This window comes from Salvelinus alpinus, chromosome 15 (genome assembly GCF_045679555.1).
Source record: "Salvelinus alpinus chromosome 15, SLU_Salpinus.1, whole genome shotgun sequence".
NCBI classification, from domain to species: domain Eukaryota; kingdom Metazoa; phylum Chordata; class Actinopteri; order Salmoniformes; family Salmonidae; genus Salvelinus; species Salvelinus alpinus.
In genome coordinates, this window is record NC_092100.1 from 51,132,261 (window position 1) to 51,154,407 (window position 22,147).

Below are 22,147 nucleotides of genomic sequence, written 5' to 3' on the forward strand. Positions count from 1 at the left end.
AGCCTGAATTCAACAGTGATTAAGTCTTTTTTTCTCACCTATCCACACACTATACCACAATGACAAAGTGAAAACATTTGTAAAATCTTTGAAAAAAAGAGAATTCCACTTTCACATTATGGGGTATTGTACGTAGGCCATTGACAAAAAAAAAAAAAAAAAACATTTCTCTGATCAATGTGGGCATACGGGGAAAACATTTATTTTCAACTGTTGGCTGAACTGTTGTAGGACATTGATGTCAAGCTTTCAGGACCTTGTTTCCAACAATCTGTTGGCTCTGGTCAATGTTGAACACTGTGTCTTAGTGCCAGGGGGCTGGTGTTTCCATCAAACCAGTAATGTAAAGAATGTCTGTTATGAATATAAAGTATGTGTGTGTCGATACAGTGCGCGTGTGTGTGTGTCTTTGAGTGTATCATTACACACTGTGTGTCTTTGTGTGTGTGTGTGTTTCTTCATGTCTTCTGATACTCCCTCCCCTGTGTCTACTGTCTACCCACCTTATTTCCTGTCACCAACAATAGTGAGCCGTCCTGGCTGCGCTGGGGGGAGCCGTGGTGGCGCTGGGGGGACAGGAGAGCCACCTCGGGGGACACGGGGCGCGAGTCATCCAGACGGAAGTCCACATGGGGTGTGCTGCGTTTGGAACGGGAAACCACCACCTGGGGAAGACAGAGGCCAGCTCAGTAAAACACAGAGTTATATCATTTAATAATAAAAAACAACCCCTGTCTACCGGAGATGCCACACATACCTCAGTTATTAATAAAGCAATGTAATAATGTAGAAAGGTACAGTGGGGTGCTGTACTTGGGCAGACTGCCTAAACGGTTCTTCAGGTTGCGTAAGTGTAGAAATACATTTTTCGGGAAAAACTCTTTCAGTGTAAACTTAAACGGCTAAAACCAAATATAAAGTATGTAGAAAAGATAATGGACCTATATATTTTCGAAGGTCCAACGCAGCAGTTTTTATCTCAATATCAAATAATTTCTGGGTAACACTGAAGTACCTTACTGTGATTGTTTTCAATTAAAATGGTCAAAAATAAACCAACATAGCTTCTTAGCAAAGAGACATTTTGAAAGCAAGAATTTTGATAGGACTGTCTGGGAGTGGTCTGAGTGGGGAGGGGGAAACTGAAAACTATCTGTTATTGGGAGAGGTTTGGAACTCTCTTTCTTATTGGTCAATTTACTAATTTATCACCTGGTGATGTCCAGGTGGATGTCCAGGCAGACATTTCAGGTGGACTTTTTAAACAGCTCTTTTTTTTAAACGATTTCACAGTATTATTCCAACCTCATAGTGTGGAAATATATAAAAAACACTGCAAAATCTAGTTTTTGACTGCACTGGGCCTTTAAATAATATAATCTTTGATAACTAACAGGCACCAAAATAAAAGCTAGACAGTCAGGGAACATTGACAATTACCAAAACAATGAATTTAGCAGTATAGATTTTGTTATTATGTTTGAGCAAAATAACACAGCATTAGCCATGGCAAAATGCATAGAGTTACTGGAAATTAGCTTTAAAAGTGGAAAAAATTGATCTCAGCTCCATGGGAGAATAAATAGAATCACAGGAAATGTGCTTAAAAAGGGCAACATTTTCTCTCAGCAGCACGGCAGAATGTGTAGAATTGCAGGAAATTAGCTTTCAAACTGCAAACATTTCACTCAGCTCCATGGAGAAATTAGTAAAAATGCAGGAAATTGGCTTAAAAATCGAAAATGTCTCTACACTACTAAGATAACGGCCTCTAAAATGTTATCTGAAATTCAGCCAGGCCGCCAGGCCGACCGCGCCCCTACCACAGACCCTACCACGGCCCCTTCCAAGCCTTTTTGATCCAGAAAAAAACTTGACATGAACTTGGGCATGGAGATTTCGTAGGACCGTTTAGTGCTGAGTCAATCTTCTGCTGTTTCTACTAATCGGGTGGCGTACAAGATTGAAGGTTGCAATAGAATAGAATACGGTAACAAAGAGGTAACGTCATGGAATCTTGTGGTGCAGACCAGGTTATCTAGTTGTGAGGGACTATTAACACAGTAACACTGAACTATATTTCACTTCACATGCAAAGTGTGTGTTTTTTTCCATTGGCATTGTATGGGCCCGGCGAGCCACTCCCACTACTGTGTGGAGGGTAATAAATGCTGCTATATTGAGAGTGAGATGACAGATTGGCAGATTAGCTCTTAACCACCATGGAGGTGGAGGGAGCTACAGTGAGACGGAGGGACAAAAGACATTGCCCGAAGGCAAGAGAGCAGCAAGAGAGCATCTTGTACCTGGACATGTCGTGAGGTGTTTCAGAAGTCTTATTCACACACACACACACGCACATGCACACGCACACACGTAGGCACGCCTTCATACACACACACACACGCCCGTATGCACACACACACACACACACATACACACACATAAACGCATGCACGGACATACACACTCCTACACACAGATGCAGTGCAGCGCACACCTGGAGTGACATACATCATCGGTGGTTACGCTGCAGTTACACGCTTGGAGCTCAGAACCGGTTGGGTTGGGGTGAAACATAACAGTGGGCTGTAATAGAGTGTGGTTATGTCCTGGTTGACATAGGAACACTTTGGTTATATCATCCACTGTATCACCCGCCCACCCCTCCTCTCCTTCTATCTCCCCTTATCTCTTCATTGACTATGGCCCTCTGCCAGGTGTGTGACTGCAAGGTGTGCACGTGCGTGTCAGTCACTTTAAATGACCGTTGCATTTCAGTAAAGAGTACGAGGAGGGGCTGCTACCCTCTTAGTCTTAAGTCATGTCAGATAGTCAGATGTGGACACTCACGCCTGTTTTCAAGGTCCTTTGTTGACAAGGCACCTTGGAGCATTGAAACGCTGCAGCTGAAAACCAATGTCTTCTTTGTGAGAGACTTCAGCCAGTCAATGAATGGCATGTCTCCTTTCTCACAGGGAACACTATTTCCTGCTCCACTCTTCAGCTACAACCAATGACTGAATGGCCTAGTCTCTTTCTCCAGGGGTAATAGTGGTGTGAATTACAGCTTATTGTATTAGACAGGGGAATTTAGCCTATAAACACAGCCACTGTGCTATTTTCACAGTGATATTGAACCATAGGGAGAGATTTCCTGAGCCAGAATGGAGAGACCACGGGGACACAGCACAACACAGCAGAGCGTTCTCTTTCTTTCTCCTATCCTCTCTCTTTTGTTCTCTCCATTGGTGCTAAGAGCATTTTTCCTTAGGAACAAAGGGTAAACAGAAAGAAAGGCAGTTGACAGAGGCCTTTCCTAGGATTCTAATAAGCTAGAAGCAATCGTTCAACCTTACAACCTCTCTCCCTCCCTCTTTTTTCTACACTCGGCCCCATATTTCTCTCTCGTGCTACAACTCTTCCATTCTACCAATATTTCCCTACCTTCACCTCGTCTCTTAAAGTCCCCCCCCCCCCCACGAGGTCCACTGCATCCCTCTCTCAGGACAGCTGGTCTCCTGCTCTCTCCTTCCCAGACCCCCATCCCGAGACAATGAGGTTAGAAACTTCACCAACAACAAAAAAAAGAGTGAGAAAAAAAACATGCCAACAGCTGTGGGGACTCGGTGGAGAGAGAGAGAGAAATGCTGTGCGAGGGAACGTGTCATCGAAGCTCGGCGCTTGCCATTAACGGGCAGTTCGGCTCATAACCCTGCTTCCGCGCAGCTGTCGTCGCCTTTTCGTCCATTCCCATCGTTCTTCCGTGACTTTTTTAAACACAGTTTTTCTAAAAGTACTCATAAAACATCAGAGAGAGTTTGAGGCCAAACAGAGCTTCCTTTACAGGGGCATGCAAGACAGAGCAACACTCAAAAGCTCTTATGCGCCAGTGTTCCACTTCCACCTGACCTGACTCAACCTAGCCTGGTCCAAGATCGGTTATGCATTATGCATGTAAATGGGCAGGATGTTGGCTGATCTGGGACCAGGCTAGACTGAGCCATCTCCTGAGTAAATCCTGTCTCTATAGGAGACAGTGAGACCGCTGCTGAGGGCCTACAAACACAAATGGGAAGCGGAAAGTGAAATCCACCAATGGCTGTACTTAATAGTCAAAACCAGACGTGGTTTGTTTGCTCAGATGGTACATACGGCGGAACGCAGCAGGAGGGTTTGTGGAAGCATGGCGAGGCAAGGTCAGGGGTCATGTGTTGAGCAAATAGGAAGGAAGCCACCCTCCTCCCAGCTGTGGTGTTTCCTAACCTGCCCCTGTACTGGCTGCCACCTGTGTGTCGGCCCCTTGTGTTCCCAAATTGTCAGGTTTCACTGGTCACGTACCAACATCCTGCCCCATTTACATGCACAATAAGAAAGGGAGACTGTGCTGTCTGGCCACGGCACCAACAGGCAGTTTTGCAGGTTTGAGCCTTCTGTATACACTCAGGAGCTCAATTGACTTTTTGTTTATGACTAATTCAAAGTTAGCTTTGGGTTCTTCCTCTTCCTTTTTCTTGGGTAAGCAGGTTACAGCACCAACCCTTTGCTGTTCATGGACATTTTTGGGCTCATTCATGCTGCCTCCTTTCCATTGAGTGAGTGTGTGATTTCACACTCTCACTGCTCTCACTCTCGTAAGGCTGTTTAAGTAAAGTGTTACAGTTCCCCTCTCTTTGCCAGTACTCCCTCTTGCCCCCTGTCGCCCTACCTGTATGAGGCGTCCGTCTGCGGTGCCCAGGCTGGCCACGGTCTGCTCCTGTGCGGTCGCCACGGCAATGGAGGTGAGCAGGACGTTGCTGAACTGACCGCTGAAGTAGTCTAGTCTGGCCATGGTACTGGTCACCTCCAGACGGTAGCCCTCCTCATGCTTCCCACAGCCAAACGAGTCGTCTGACGAACTCTACACGGGGAGGAAAACACATACAATGTAAGATACGTGGATCACATACGGTTGCATGAAATATGTCATGTACAGCCAGTGGTTTTTAACTAGTTACATTCAGAGTGTCTCAACTGATGAGCCACGGCACTTCCCAAGACCCCTAACCTCCCCCCATGCCCCTGTCAGATGAGGGTAAATGGGAGGGAGAGGGATGGAGAGCAGGGCTCCCTAAGCCTCCTCATCTGCTCTTTCATCGGACCCTGCTCGTAATGGAGAGCTGAGTTGTGGCTGGCACAGTGTGTGTGTGTTTGTGTGCGTGGCAGGAATTCATGGGAAACACATTGGGAATGCGTGCCGGTGCGGCTGCCATGACGTTACACACGCTCACTGCTCACTGCTCTCTCTCTCCTTTTGCTTTTCTCCCTCCCTATTTGTCTCCCTCTCTCTAGCTCGCCCCCAAAAGGCATGCAAGAGTCTTCTCCATTAGTAATAGAGTAAAAGTCCACCCTGTAAGTGTGTTTGCGCCTGGCCTGTTTTCACTCGGCCACTCTGCAGAACCACTGTCTGGCAATGGCAACCCTGTGCAGGTTTTCACTTGGCCACCCTACTCTCTGCTTTGAAAGTAACCCAAGTCGTCATCATTAAACCATTAGAAGAAGTCACCAGTCATTAAAGTGGAGAAAGCTTGGGGTAGGGTGAGGGGGGCTGGTGTGGTCAAGCTAGACAAGCTCTCAGGTCAAGGACCCCCCCGTCGTCGTCGGTCATCAATAGTTTATGAAACCCGAGGCTGGCAGGCGGGGGCCGTGACTAAACAGGCGGGGCCAGCTACAGAGTTTAGGGTGCTAGCTACAGACTACAGAGGCAGAGGGTTACTGATTAAGAGATCCAGGCTGGGGCCCCTAACACTAACTCCACTTGGCCCGGCCTGGCAGCATCTACTGTTTCACTGTACGCTCCAAAGGGCCCAGACACAACACTCAGTAAGGAACACAACACTGGCCCAAAACCCATATGGGAGGAGAGGGAGAGGAAGAGAGAGAGAGAGAGAGAGAGAGAGAGAGAGAGAGAGAGAGAGAGAGAGAGAGAGAGAGAGAGAGAGAGAGAGAGAGAGAGAGAGAGAGAGAGAGAGAGAGAGAGAGAGAGAGAGAGAGAGAGAGAGAGAGAGAGAGAGAGAGTAGTGTATACAGTGATGCAGGTCAAGTGGGTCATTTATTTTCAAATTATCTTAAAACCCAGTTGGAATTAGTATCAGCTCACTCACCACACTGACTGATGGTACCTGTGCATCAGGGAGGGATAGCCAACTAACTAAGCACCCAAAGAGAGACTCTCTGTAAATGAAGTACTACATGTGAGGACTATGTCAGGGTGACTTGCTTGCGATGTGTAACACTGAAATGTCTGGGGTAAACCTCAAAGGCGAGCTTTGAAGCTGAGGAGAACAATGGGAGAGTAATAAATCAAGCGAGCAGCTTGTCTCTAGCAGCCATTACAGACAAAGTAGAGTAGGCCATTACAGGCGAATTTAGCTCCAAGGTGAAAAGACAGTCCTGGCTGGTAGACAAACAAACAACAGTACAGCTTCAAAGCTACGGTATACCTGAATCTATCATAAGCCAAACCAGGTTGGACTGGCTACAACTAGCTCCAAGGCTATAGCAAGGGTAGAATAGATAGAGAGACAACTACAGAGGGAAATCCAGGGTAAAAAAAAAGAGACAATCCTCAAGGCTCAGGCTGGCCAACATCTCTGGATGTACATAATGCCAAAAGCCACAGCTGTACTGCAGAGGGCCAGCGGTGCTGAGCTGTCAGGCCGGAGTTGATTCACTCTACAAGAACCTCATCTTTCTTTCAGAAGAGAAGAATAATATCTGACGTCTGAGAAGGAGAGAGGACTGACTACCTAGAGTGAAAATAGATCAGGTGGGTAAGATATAATGTGCGTGTGTGTGTGAGGGGGGGGGGGGGGGGCAGATGACGGATGGACCGTCTTTCATGTGTCTACAGTGTGTGTGTGTGTGTGTGTGTGTGTGTGTGTGTGTGTGTGTGTGTGTGTGTGTCTGTGTGTGTGTGTGTGTGTGTGTGTGTGTGTGTGTGTGTGTGTGTGTGTGTGTGTGTGTGTCTGTGTGTGTTTACTTTTGCCCGGAATCTCCAGGCCAACAACTTTGATCCATCATAACTCCCGCTGTCCGCACCTCTAGATACGAGTCTCACGCAAGTAAACCACATGAGATACAATCCATGGGAAGTGGTCCGAAGTCTGGGACCTCTCTCTCTCTCTCTCTCTCTCTCTCTCTTACTACTCCCAGAGATTGAGATGTCATCAAGCCAGGATACTACGGAGATTACCACAGAACCGCTCCGAAAACAGGACCAGGGGAGATTATTTTGATAGCAAACAAACAGGGTCCTATGGAGTGTTTGTAAAAGCAACGCTGAGCGGTAGGAGGGAGAGACGAAGAAAGAGAAGGGGTTCCGGAGCATTCCACGGAACTCTGTGAAGGTAACGCTGAGGATCAAGGGGACGTAATTGGACAGTGGAACGGTGTTTTGACAAGTCGTGTTTGAAGCCCCATTGCTATTATCCGAGAGACCTAGGGGTTTTCTTTGGCACACAGTAAGACAGTCTTGAAGAATAGATTTCCTTAGCGAGGTTAACTATGTTCTCTACTCTCTCTCTCTAACTCTCAATTTTTTGTTGTTGCTCTGATTTGAAATTGAAAGAGACATTTTAAGGCAAAGGAAGGTGAACTCCCAACTGGTTTTTGGTCTCCAAACTTTTCCCAAGTTTGAGGAAGATGTTTTTGTCCAGTAAAACAGAAGCCGGGGGGATATGTGAGACACTGTACACCTTTTTCCCCCACACTTAACCACCGGCCATTGTCTGCAACACAACGGCCAGGCGATAGAGTTACTATGGCAGCAGCGGCTCAGTGTTTAGCTGCTCCGCGGGGCCCGCTAGCGACCCATGTGAGTGTGTGTGTGTCTACATGAGTGTGTATGTGTGTGTGAGGCCTGCCAGAGTCAAGAGGGGTGTGTAATCCGCGTGCTGGGTACAGACAAGGTGCAGAGAGAGGTCTAATGTCCTTTTCATACTCCTACTCTGACCCTCAGGCCAGGCTCCCTTAGAGTAGACACACCAGTGGCTCTAGCGACACACAAAACCACTGGGCTTGGGCTGTGTTACTATTTATTATTTTATTTATAATTATTTATTTTTGTATCCCCTTTTTCGTCATATCCAATTGGTAGTTACAGTCTTGTCTCACCGCCGCAACTCCCGTAGGTACTCGGGAGAGGCGAAAGTCGAGAGCCGATCGTCCTCTGAAACACAACCCCGCCAAGCCGCACTGCTTCTTGACACAATGCACGCTTAACCCGGAAGCACCAATGTGTCGGAGGAAACACCGTACACCTGTCGACCGTGTCAGCGTGCATGAGCCCGGCCGCGATGGGACAAGGACATCCTGGCCGGGCAAACCCTCCCCTAACCCGGAAGACGCTGGGTCAATTGTGCGTCGCCTCATGGGTCTCCCTAACGCGGCCGGCTGCGACATAGCCCGGTATCGAACCAGGATCTGTAGTAATGCAGCAAGTACATCGATGCAGTGCCTCAGACCGCTGCGCCACTCGGGAGGCCCGGGGCTGTGTTACTATTAATAGTAGACACACACCTACACACTCACTTCACTCAGTCATTAAAATACACTGGGGGCTACTGCTTAGAGTAGACAGAGACATATATATATATACACACACACACACACACACACACACACACACACACACACACACACACACACACACACACACACACACACACACACACACACACACACACACACACACACACACACACACACACACACACTTTGTTATTGCTGATTTCTTGAGTGGGGCAGCAAAGCTCTCCACAAAGTCAGCTGGCCTTTTAGTAGAATAACACAACTCTGCCCCCTGACAGCTTGCACTGACTGTTGTTTGTGTGTGTACTTATTAGGGAGCAAGTGTGGTTGGGTTGTAATGGGGTGTGTGTATATGTATGTTTTGTAGAGTCTGGAAGGGGTGTTGATGGGTTGTGTGTGAGTAATTACGCATGTACGTATATGTGTGTTTGTTTGTATGTGGAGGCCCCCCACACAATATACGTAGCTTGCGTATATTATATGTGTATGCATGGTTCATTAATGTGTACATGTGTGTGTGCATGTGTTGTTAGGGGGGTAGGGACACATAATTATGTTCTGAGAGTCCCACCGGGGACACTTGGGCTAAGGGAAGGCACGTGTGTGTGTGTGTTTGTGTATGGGTATATGTGTGTGTGTGTGTGTGTGTGTGTGTGTGTGTGTGTGTGTGTGTGTGTGTGTGTCAGGGGAATTAGAGAAGCTGACAATAATGTTGGATTAGACCCTGGCGCTCCGAGGGCAGCTGGTCTGGGGCGATGCGTGCCCTCCGGATGCCAGGCAGAGTTAGGGGTTAGTGTGTGAGTGTGTGTGTATGGGTTAGGTATGGTGACCCAGGGTGGCATGGGTGCATTGAGCACGGACAGAGAACAGCTTCACACATCATATAAACAGACGCCAGAGGAACTCAGTCAGGCTGAATAATATTCATTTCTGTTTTTGGAGTGTTAAACCCACCCCTCGTTGGGAACGAGCGTTTCAGTTCATTGAGGGAGAAAAGTACAGGGTCTAAAAGCCCCTGTTGGTGATGGGGCCCACTCTAAACTTCTCTCTAACCCTCCTCTCCCTTTACCCCGTATTCCCATTGTTTCTTCCTCCCCTCTCGCTCCCTGTCCACACTCTTCTCCACCTGTCACCCTTCCCTTCTCTCTCTCCTCTCATTCCAGTCACTCACTCACTCACTCTATCACTCACTCACTCACTCACTCACTCACTCACTCACTCACTCACTCACTCACTCACTCACTCACTCACTCACTCACTCACTCACTCACCCTTCTCTCTTTCTTCCTCTCTCTTTCGCTTCCTCTCTCTATCTCTCTGTCACCGAGGCACAACTTGGTGTCCGTGGCTCATTTGAATAGTCAAATGATCTGTCAACGCAGACCGGGGGGCTGTGGGGGCCTTTGTGAATCCTGCTGAGGAACAATGCAGCTACCCTTGGGTACCACACTCTATATAGTCACACACACACACACTGGCTGAATGAATGATGAGTGAATGATGACCCAGCACCTCTCTCTCGCTCTCCCTAAGCTGCAGAATGCAGTTACTAATAATTTGCTCCTTAAGCTTGGTCTCGTGTAGCAAGAGGAGTGCAGTGTCGAGATGGAGAGAGTTTGGGCCAAAGATATTATTTGTGGTCGTACTGTGATGAACTTCTATCCTCAGAGCTCTTCCTCCAGCACGTAGCGGCGCTCCGTCATCTAAACAATGGCTGATATCTGGCGATGGGAGGGAAACAGGGAACATCATGGACCTATAGAACATTCTTCACTAGCCCAAGACTTTCTCTTTTCTGTGACCGATAGTCCAGCCAGTCCATACAGCATATTTACTGTTACATGGCAGGCCGCCGCCAGCCTAGCATGTTAATTCAATTAGACCAAACAGACCAATGCAAATTGAGGATAATTTAGTGTTGGGGCAGCGGGACGTGCGGAGTTAGAGCCCATCATTTACCCGCCATGCATTATTAGCATTAGCGCTTATCTACTCGTATTCATTACCAACCACCGACAGACAGAAGGGGCTTCGAGGGGGAATCCTTTCCACCATGAACCACCCCCCTGTCTCCCACTACTGCATTACAGTAATGGACTCTGGTATAAGGAAAAGGAACTGCCCAGAGCAGAGTGCACTGGAGAGAAGTTGTCAATGGCCAATGCTCCCTGATGAGTAATAAGGAAACGTATCCAACTTGGAATAGGGAACATGCACGATTCCAAAGGAGCGTAACTGCTTTTCAAAGATCCAAGATCCAAACTGACATGCTTTAAAGCGCTTTCCGGCCAAACGAATTGAAACGGAATTCCTGGTTCTCAGTCAGTAGTAGTCTGGACTAATCAATTCCACCCGGCCAGCGAGCAGCAAAATGTTTGGCAGAGCCTTTTTAATGACGGACTTCACGGTGAGTGAAGTTACAAGTCTGAAAGACTGCTCCTTCCTTCAGGTCATCCCGCTACCACTTGCATGGTGTGTTTAGGGCTCTCAGTGTGTGTGTGTGTCTGTCTGTCTGGTCTCTCTCACTCACTCTTTTTATTTTTGGGAGGACCAATGCAGAGCAAAGGGAGAAGGATTTACACTGAACTATTAAGACCTTAGCTAACTGTATATGAGACAAGGTGGGGAAACACAGAAGGACCACAGCACCAGTAGCAGTTCCAACAGTAGGGACTTTAAGATGAACCAGATAACCAAGGGTTGTAAACAGGGTCAGGAAACTCTACACTGTATCTTGGCTCTGGGTCTGACAGCAGGGCCTGGGGAGCACTGGGGCACTGGGGAGCATCAATATTCTGTGTGCATGCCTAATGTATTTATCTTAAAGGCCCAGTGGGCTCAAAAACATGTTTTTCCACACTATGGGGTTGGAATAATACTGTGAAATTATAAAAATTATGATAATGCCCTTTTAGTGTAAGAGCTGTCTGAAAAGAATGCCTGAAATTTCAGGCTGTTTCGGTGGGATGGAGTTTTGGCCTTCCATGGTGACATCACCATGCAATACATTAGCTAATAGACCAATAAGAATGAGTTTGAAACCTCTCTGCTAATAACAGCCAATAAATGTTTTTTCTGCTCCCCACTCAGACCACTCCCAGACAGTCCTAACAAAATTCTTGCTTGAGAAATTGGTCTTAGATAAGAAGCTATTTTTGTTTATAATTTTACCATTTTAATTGAAAACAATCTCAGTAAGGTACTTAGTTGTTACCCAGAAATGATTTGATATTGAGATTAAAAAAAACATCTGCATTGGACCTTTAAAGTATTATTTTTTTCCCCAGCATTGGTTATCTTATCTTAAGTATGGGATGTGCATATCACCTTTTGTTTTCTTAATTGACACAGGATCTGAACATAGCTAGTTCTTCCCTTCTTTTGTCCGTCGTACTGCCAGATGGTGAAATGTGATTCATCACTCCATAGAACTGCTCCAGCGTCCAGTTGTGGCGAGCTTTGCACCACTCTAGCATACACTTGGCATTGTGCATGGTGACCTGAAGATTGTGTGTGTGGCTGCTTGACCATGGAAACCCCTTTCATGAAACTCCAGATGAATAGTTATTGTGCTGACGTTGCTTCCTGAGGCAGTTTGGAACTCGGTAGTGAGTGTTGCAACCGAGGACAGACGATTTTTACGCGCTACGTGCTTCAGCACTCGGCGGTCCCCTTCTGTGAGCTTGTGTGGCCTACCACATTGCGGCTGAGCCATTGTTACCCCTAGATGTTTCCACTTCACAATAACAACACTTACAGTTGACTGGGGCAGCTCTAGCAGGGCAGAAATTTGACAAACTGACTTGTTGGAAAGGTGACATCCAATGACAGTGCCACTTTGAAAGTCACTGAGCTCTTCAGTAAGACTGCCAATGTTTGTCTATGGAGATTGCATGGTTGTGTGCTCGATTTTATACACCTGTCAGCAACGGGTGTGGCTGAAATAGCCCGAATCCACTCATTTGAAGGGGTGTCCACATACTTTTGTATATATAGTGTACTTTTGCTTTAATGAGAACGCAGGTTTAAAAATCAACACAAACTTGGAGAGAACAAACACAACCTTATCATACGTATGCTATTCCGATTTATTTCATGACAACATGCAGGTGGTGGTGGCTTTTAGTATTTTCTTTTGTAACTATTTCTGCACCAGCTGAATACTATAATGTCTGTAAAACAAAAAACACACAACAAAAGGCAAACTAACAATGGGCATAGCCCCAGTTCAGAGAAACGGGCGGCAGTGCAACAATGCATCATTGTACTGCCTTTTCACACTCATAAACTCCTGGAAGTTGGCATCTCCACACACACACACACACACACACACACACACACACACACACACACACACACACACACACACACACACACACACACACACACACACACACACACACACACACACACACACACACACACACACACACAGATTATGTGAGAATAATTCATGATGATCTAAATACTGTACATCTGGTTGGTTTCTCAAGGGCACAGATCCAGGAACACTGTTAATGCTGATCTAGGATCAGTTTAGCCTTGAATCATAATGAATAAGGGGGGACGTGATCCTAAATCAGCACTCCTCTGGGACACTTCGTGAATACCGGCCCAGTACTGTTAATGCTGATCTAGGATCAGTTTACATTTACATTTAAGTCATTTAGCAGACGCTCTTATCCAGAGCGACTTACAAATTGGTGCATTCACCTTATGATATCCAGTGGAACAACCACTTTACAATAGTGCATCTAACTCTTTTAAGGGGGGGGGGGGGGGGGTTAGAAGGATTACTTTATCCTATCCTAGGTATTCCTTAAAGAGGTGGGGTTTCAGGTGTTTCCGGAAGGTGGTGATTGACTCCGCTGACCTGGCGTCGTGAGGGAGTTTGTTCCACCATTGGGGTGCCAGAGCAGCGAACAGTTTTGACTGGGCTGAGCGGGAACTGTACTTCCTCAGAGGTAGGGAGGCGAGCAGGCCAGAGGTGGATGAACGCAGTGCCCTTGTTTGGGTGTAGGGCCTGATCAGAGCCTGAAGGTACGGAGGTGCCGTTCCCCTCACAGTTTAGCCTTGAATCATAATGAATAAGGGGGGACGTGATCCTAAATCAGCACTCCTCTGGGACACTTCGTGAATACCGGCCCAGTACTGTTAATGCTGATCTAGGATCAGTTTAGCCTTGAATCATAATGAATAAGGGGGGACGTGATCCTAAAACAGCACTCCTCTGGGACACTTTGTGAATACCGGCCCAGTACTGTTAATGCCAGAGAAGAAATCTTCAAACAGGATAGGTTTTTGTATTTGACTGTAAATGTATTATAGCAACATATAAACAGGAAGTTGTGTGTAATGCATCACCTACCTTCTTACTCTTCTTCTGAAACATGACTGAACATTGTCACAGTAACCGGTATGACGACTGCCAAAACAACCTCAAGGGTTCATTGCTGGAGACTATTGTAGGATACATCAAACCAGTAATTGCTGGTTGTTTTATTTTTTATTTAACCTTTATTTAACTAGGCAAGTCTTTTAAGAACAAATTCTTATTTACAACGACGGTCTACCCCGGCCAAACCCTAACCCGGGAGCCCAACTTTAAAAACAAAATCTTTCTCTTTTGACACAATCCCTGATGCACAAAGACAAAGTTTTCTTGGAAGTGAATTGGGATAGTCCATTAGATGCATGGCCAAATACTGGGCTTTCTGACCGTAAAATACACCATTCAATTCCGAGAAAAACAGTTCATGCTCACTCAGGTGTGAGCATGCCCTCCCTTCCTTTTCCTCCTTTGACAGCAATATGATTCATCCAGAGATCACCAATCCCCAGTGGGGTGGATAACATCAAAGCCTCCTGCCCCAATCTGAATGGTGTCCTGGGGATTTGGCTAGATAGCCTAGGTCTCTGTTTGTTGGTGCATTGTATGGGAGCGCGACAGGGTGATAAAACCCACACAAGCGTTGAGAGGATAGGGATTGAGAGGTTGGAGTAGGAGGGTGGGGGGTGTCTTTCTATTCTATCCCCTCCATACTTGAGTAGACATTCAGACACAATCTCTTGGCTCCATTGTGTGTGGCTTAGTATAGCTGAATGGAATGACTGGGGGTTTAGCATCAGCTGATGCCAGAGTCAGACCATGCCTTGGCCCGGAAGGACTTTAAATCCCCTTCCATTTCAGCAAGTTATCTTAACCTAGGTTTAGATGTACTCAACGGTTCATCTGAACCTAACCCTGAAACATAAAATCTCTCACATTCTGTCAATGTATCATCAGTTCACTGTTGACCGGCGCATGGACACTTCTGTCCATGTATCCGGTGCATGGTGGACTGGCTCAAGGCCTGCTTTTGTCCATATGGCTAACGGCAGGACCAACTATACGGACATATGGGTGACACTTTATATTAAGGGTCCATAATAAACCTTTTATAAGGCATTTATAATGCATTTACAAACAGTTTGCTCACCATTTATTATTCCTTATTCCCATATTTGTAAATGTTAGTAAGCCATTTATTCACAACAGGTATAAATATTTTAGTGATGGGGGAAAAAAACGATACGGTTACATATCGCAATATTATTTTGGATGATGTCACAGTGCCTTCAGAAAGTATTCACACCCCTTGACTTTTTGTTGCGTTACAGTCTGCATTTAAAATGTATTAAATTGAGATTTTGTGTCACTGGCCAACACACAAATCCCATAAAGTGGAATTATGTTTTTAGAAATGTTTACAAATTAATAAAAAATGTAAAGCTGAAATGTCTTGAGTCAATAAGTGTCACGTTGGTCCCTCTCCTTGTTCGGGCGGCGTTCGGAGGTCGAAGTCGTCAACCTTCTAGCCATCGCTGATCCTCTTTTAATTTTCCATTGGTTTTGTCTTGTCTTCCATCACACCTGGTTCCAATCCCATCAATTACATGTTGTGTATTTAACCCTCTGTTCCCACTCATTGTCCTTGTCGGTGATTGTTTGCTTGTAAGCTATGTGCAAGATATGTTCTGGTGTGTGGGTTTTGTACCCACTTGTATTATTTTGTATATTTTGGTTTTCAGAGTTTTTGAGCACTTATTAAACTGCTCTGTTTTATACCAAGTTCAATCTCCTGCGCCTGACTTCCCTGCCACCAGGGGGGTCACATAATATGTTGAATGGACTCACTCTCTGTGCAATAATAGCGTTTAACATATACAGTTATCTGTATGGTCCCTCAGTCGAGCAGTGAATTTCAAACACAGATTCAACCACAAAGACCAGGGAGGTTTTCCAATGCCTAGCAAAGAAGGGCACCTATAGGTAGATGGCTAAAAATGTTAAAAGCAGACATTGAATATCCCTTTGAGTCTAGTGAAGTTATTAATTACCCTTTGGTTGGTGTATCAATACACCTAGTCGCTACAAAGATAGAGGGGTCCTTTCTAACTCAGTTGCTGGAGAGGAAGGAAACCATTCAGGGATTTCATCATGAGGCCACTGGTGACTTTAAAATAGTTACAGATCGTCTTTAATGTCTATGATTGAGGATGGATCAACAACATTGTAGTTACTCCACAATACTAACCTGAATGACAGAGTGAAAAGAAGGAAGCCTTTACAGAATAAAAAAAATCCAAAACATGCATATTGTTTGCAATAAGGCACTAAAGTAAAACTGCAAAGAATGTGGCAAATAAATTAACTTTATGTCCTGAATACAAAGAGTTATGATTGGGGAAAATCCAACACAACACATTACTGAGTACCACTCCACATATTGTCAAGCATAGTGGTGGCTGCATCATGTTATGGGTATGCTTGCCATCGGCAAGGACTAGGGAGTTTTTTGGGGGATAAAAATAAACTGAATAGAGCTAAGTACAGGAAAAATCCTAGAGGAAAACCTGGTTCAGTTTGCTTTCCAACAGACACTGGGAGACAAATTCAACTTTCAGCAAGACAATAACCTAAAACACAAGTGTCAGCCCTGATCTGTTTCACCTGTCCTTGTGCTTGTCTCCACCCCCTCCAGGTGTCGCCCATCTTCCCCACTTATCCTCTGGGTATTTATACCTGTGTTTTCTGTCTGTCGGTGCCAGTTCGTCTTGTTTGTCAAGCTTACCAGGGTTTGTCATGTCAGCTCTTTTCCCAGACTCTCTTTTTCTCGTCCTCCTGGTTTTTGACCCTTGCCTGTCCTGACCCTGTACCCGCCCATCTGACCACTCTGCCTGTCCCTGACCCTGAGCCTGCCTGCCGTCCTGTACCTTTGCTCCTACTCTGGATTATCGACCCCTACCTGCCTTGACCTGACGTTTGCCTTCCCCTGTTGTTACATTAAAACATTGTTACTTCACACGGTCTGCACTTGAGTCTTACCTTGATTCCTGATAAAGGCCAGATCTACACTGGAGTTGCTTACCACAACGACATTGAATGTTCTTTGTGGTAAGAGGCCTACTTACAGTTTTGACTTAAATCGGCTTGAAAATAAATGGCAAGACTTGAAAACGTCTGTCTAGCAATGATCAACAACCAACTTGACAGAGCTTGGAGAATAAAACAATCAAAAAATAGCAAACACTGTACAATCCAGGTGTGTAAAAGCTCTTAGAGACACCCAGAAAGATTCACAGCTGTAATCGCTGCCAAAGGTGATTCTAACATGTATTGACTCAGGGGTGTGAATACTTATGTAAATAATATATTTCATTTCCCCAAAAAATTGAACAAAACAAAAAAACATGTTTTCACTGTCATTATGGGATATTGTGTGTGGATGGGTGACATCTATTGAATTCCATTTTGAATTCAGGCTGTAACACAATCTGTCAAAGAGTATGAATACTTTCTTAAGGCACTGGATATTGATACCTTGACTGTAGTATAGATTTGGTAGCGCTTTCCCGCAGTCCAATGTTAGGTTTTGTATGGTTACATAAGAAAGATGGTTACTTAAGGCAAAAACAACAACAAAAAGTAGGGTGGTTGGTTGAAATGCTGAGACCAGGTTGCATAACTATGTGTGTGAGGTGTATACATTTGTTTCTTAGTAAATGTATTTAAGACGACCATGAAACACTCTGTGTGACCCTGATTTAGCCGACTGCAGTAAAAGGTTAAAAAAAATATAGAGAGAGATTTTTTTGTTGCGTTAGGTAGCGTTAGCTAGCGCTAGTCGGCTGTGCGTGCGCCAAAACTCTGGTATTGTTCATCCTATAGCTTGTTCTCCATCTTCTTTTTAAATAGTTAGCCAACATATTTCTCTGTAGCAGACATTTCTTCTCTCTCTGGAGCAGACATATAGTGAGAAATATTTTTGGAACATGAAATCGCAATAAAAACAGAGTATCGATTCACAATACATGTAGAATCGTGAGAATCGCAATACGTATTGTATTGGCTCCTAATTATTGTGATAATATCGTATCAGGAGGTCCCTGGCAATTCCCAGAACATAATATATTTCCACATACTGTGTGGCATGCTTATTCTTTTACCAGGTATGGCTTGAATGTCTACCAATGGCATGCCCATCTTTTATCTGTTCACTCAAAACATTTATAAAGTATAAATAGTGCTCACTTTAGACTAGGGACTGCAAAAAGACTTAGTGAATGTTTTTTAAACGTGGGAGTAATTATTAATAAATGGTGAACAAACAATTTATAAATGCCTTTATAAATGGTTTATTACGGACCCCTAAAATCAAGTGCTAGAGACATATGCAACTGCATGGCGAAGTCCAGAAGTCCATAGGTCTGTAGAGTCCACCATGTTAGTCTGTCTGAGGTCCATGCTGGGGCGCTGGCCTGGGCTCCCGTGCCCACAGGGTGGAGTAGACCGGCTGGCCTAACACAGAGGGTTGTTTCTGCTCCACTGCTCCTCCCCTACACTGACCTTGGTGTTTAAAACCTGGGCCATCCATGAAGCCAGCTCAGACTGGTAGTGAGACAACGCTTTAAGAAGAGATGAGGGGGAAGGGGTGGGGGGGGGGGGGGGGGGGGTTGAGGTAAGGGCACTGGCCAGGAGGGTGCCTCGTGTATGTTCGTGCATGCCGAAAGACGAGTGTGTACACATAGCTATTCCACCAGGAAGCAGGATATCACTGTGTGGAGGTAGAGGCGGAGAAGTAAAGGAGTAGGAGGAACGGCAGGTGACTGATTAGAAAACAGCTCTGGGCCCTTGACTCATAGCTAAGCTCAACTGAGCAAAGCTCCTTCACTCCACATCACACACTAAACAAGTGTATCATGTGGAGCCTTAGGGACTATTGGCAAAGACCTCTTACAAGCAATAAAGTAGCCAAGTTTTTGCAAAATCCCTGCTTAGATGTGTGGAGGACAAAATGGAAGATATGTGATTTGAAGAGAATGTATATAATTTGTAACGGCATGTCGAAAAGAGAAATTGACGAGGACAGGAGCGGTGGACAGCAGAGATCCGTGTCAGGGCTATGGCAATTCCAGTATGTGCTTTCCCTCTGGGAGACAGACAGGTTGCAAGTGGAGGGAGACGTTTCCACTAGTTACTGCTCATAGATAAGGTAAGGTGTGCACACAATTCCAACCTCACAAACAGACAAGAAGCACACACCTATACTACGCAATGTTGTTTTTCCCAAACAAGTCACAGAGAACTGGGACTGGAGACCGCTCACTAATGATTAACTTAATGCAAAATATAAACTAACATTTACCACAGAAAGCAACCCGATTATTACTAGGAAATACCTGCATATGTAAACTGAGAAAACACACCAGCCCTGGAGAATTTCTAACAAACAGCAAACACACCAGCCCTGGCAAATTTTGAACAAACAGCCAGAGGCGGCTCGCCCATTAGGGAGTTAGGGGCAGCGCCACACTTGTGATTGGTCCAAAAAATTCCTTACATGGATTATGTTTTAAATGCTCATAAAAATGCGGTAAATGTGTAGTTTGTCTGTTTCAAAAATATATTGTTAAAAACAAGATGTTCAGTTACTTGCCCCACAGTGACTGCCAACATTGTGCGAACATTGCTTGGATTGTGTTGCCAGCTATATTCTATGAGGGGGAACAGCCCCAATGAAATAGGAGGATTTCATAGCATAGATTATAACAGCACAAAGTAAATAGACCGTCTTGGGGTGCTCAAATGTGCGTCCATTCAGTCGGATCTTCTGGGTCTGCTCTAGTCTCCTCCTCCCAAAAAGTATCTTGCGCCAGACAGCTTACTTCCACAGGTGAGACTACAGTAGAACTTCTCTATCAGGTACAGATGGCTCTAAAGCAAAAAGATCATTGTAATTGACTTGCAAATAAATTATCATAACAGTCACAGGAGCCTACATCCAACAAGAGTTGAAGGACAGAGGGATACACTAGCTAGAACCTTCTCATCGCGGATCTGGTAGGACAAAAAAGCGTGGGCAATTTGATTGTTTGCCCCTAATGTTGTTTATCAGGTTCTATTGTAGGTGACAGGGCGACATGTTGTGTGGACTAAAACAGCATAAAACCGGGTGTATCACAAAGCATGATCAAATTATTTAGCCAGGTACAGTAATTTTGAGAAACATTGATACATAGATTGGTACATTTTTAGCTAAAACGAACCAGTTATCTACCTTTTGATATAGCTAGCTGGTAGCTTGCTAGCTAGTTATCTCCCATGCCAATTTCAAGTCTTTCTAAACTCATATCTGACTTACTCGGAAATATGAAGTTATGTCAGGATGAACGTTTACTAGCCAGCACATCATACTTTGTCACATTATGTTAGCCAGCTATCCTCAGTTAGATAATGTGTTTTCACTTATTGCATTTGTATGCTTGTTGCATTATTCCTGGTGCACTTGTTCGTTCATGAGCTGGCTGCTTATTCTAAATAGTATAATCTGATCTGCTCAAAACAGTGGCAGCATGTGCAGCATTGGTCATTCGGTTTTTGACATGCAAAAGTGGAAAAAGGTGTATTTATGCTGTTGTTCAAATGCACAGATCGCTTTATATATCTTCTCAGAGAAACTACCGGTAGTTTCTGTCATCCTGCTTTGTTGACATCTCCAACCACCTCACGCCCCAGGTATTCACCAATCAACGGCCACTACTGCAAACAGCAAACACACCAGCCTTGGAGAATTTCTAACCAACAGAAAACCTACCCGCCTTGAAGAATGTCTGAAATAAACAGCTTTTTAAACATATCTGTTTTCATTCATTGAGAATCAAAGTCCAGTTTGATAATGTCATCATCGATTGACCAAAAGGACAATCTTACGTAACCATGACTCGGTCGCAGAATATTGACCCACTGCTCTTCTCTGTATATTGCACAGTTAGTGTTGGTCAATGCAAGTTTATAAGCCTACAGCCTGGTAAAGTAAGTAAGGTTTTCCATGACTTTCTATGGGCAAGGACTTAATACATCATGTGAAATAGTGAACTGTGCCTTTATGACATAGTGTTTATATGACATGGGGTTTCTATAATTTTGTTCTCTATTTCTATAATATTTATTCTACCCCACAGACAGGTGCTGAAGGCAATCAGTTAGCAGCTGGATGCCAGGTGGCCAGCGTGCCAGTCAGTCTCTGGTGCCTGGTGGTATCTAGCTGCTGTTGCTCAGCCTTTCCTCAAGCACGGAGCCTGTCTGGGCACGGACAAGTCATGACACACTGTACTGGTCTGAGCTCATACTGGGATGGAGTCACTGAGTTGAGGGGGTGGAGGTGGAGGTGCCTGAGAGAGTATGCAGCTGCAGGGTCTCTCACCCAACTCTTACCACATGTTCATAGGGGCTAGGCTGGTGAGTGTGTGTGGTTTTGTGAAACAGATGCAGGTTGAGGAAAACAAACACAAAATCTCAAGCTGAACCTCACACAATTCTTGACTTATCTGGTACCTTTCTCAGTTCCTCTTACTATCACTTATACGTGCACACTCACACATACACCAGGCATACACACCTATCCTACCTTATCAAAACCCAATATTGTGGGATTATTATGGATTTGAACAGGACAGGGCAGGAACGATCCTGTATTTTCATGATTTTGTTCATTTCACCAGTGAAGTGATGTTGAGCCTCTCCCTCCCACCAGGCGAGCTGTGACCTAAACCACCGGGGCATATTCAGTAGTTAAATGGAAAACATTTTGCAACAAAAACTAGAGATTTGCAACAAAAACTAGAAATTCTTATTGGACAATTTCGGTTAGTCCCTCAATGTTTTGGTCCGTTTTCTTCTGTTTGGTGTCTGGTGAATACAACCCTGGGTTGGTTCTACCACAACATCCTAGTGACAGCAGGCAGGCAGGGCACCAGCATGCTCAGGCATGTGGGACCAGTGAGATCCTATTAAATTAAATACAGTTTATACAGGTTTAATATACATTAACTGTATAAATAGCCTATAAATATACAGACCATAAATGTCCAAATGTTGGTTTTCTTGGAAAGCTGTGAGTGCTATTGTAACCAGGTAAAAAAATCGCAACCTACGAAGAGCCCTAGCTTAATGGCTATTTGGCGTGGGAGAGTGAGAAATTGTGGAGAGCCGGTGTCCAAGTAGGGTACTTGGAGGGTACTTAGTTGAAGTCGG

At 45.0% G+C, this 22,147-nt stretch overlaps 1 protein-coding gene and 1 long non-coding RNA gene across 2 annotated transcripts in view; one reads left to right on the forward strand and one right to left on the reverse strand.

Annotated features, from left to right (window-relative positions):
- LOC139540294 (hepatocyte growth factor receptor-like) overlaps window positions 1-22,147 on the reverse strand; it is a 73,510-nt gene that overhangs the window by 40,812 nt on the left and 10,551 nt on the right. The window contains exons 3-4 of the mRNA XM_071344035.1: window positions 4,709-4,900; window positions 504-665 (exon numbers count right to left, since the gene is read on the reverse strand). Coding sequence (XP_071200136.1) covers window positions 504-665; window positions 4,709-4,900 — 354 coding nt within the window. The remainder of the gene's footprint in view (window positions 1-503; window positions 666-4,708; window positions 4,901-22,147) is intronic.
- LOC139540295 (uncharacterized) lies at window positions 18,561-20,750 on the forward strand. Its single transcript, XR_011668155.1, has 2 exons — window positions 18,561-19,106; window positions 20,630-20,750. It is a non-coding gene; the product is annotated as an uncharacterized lncRNA (long non-coding RNA).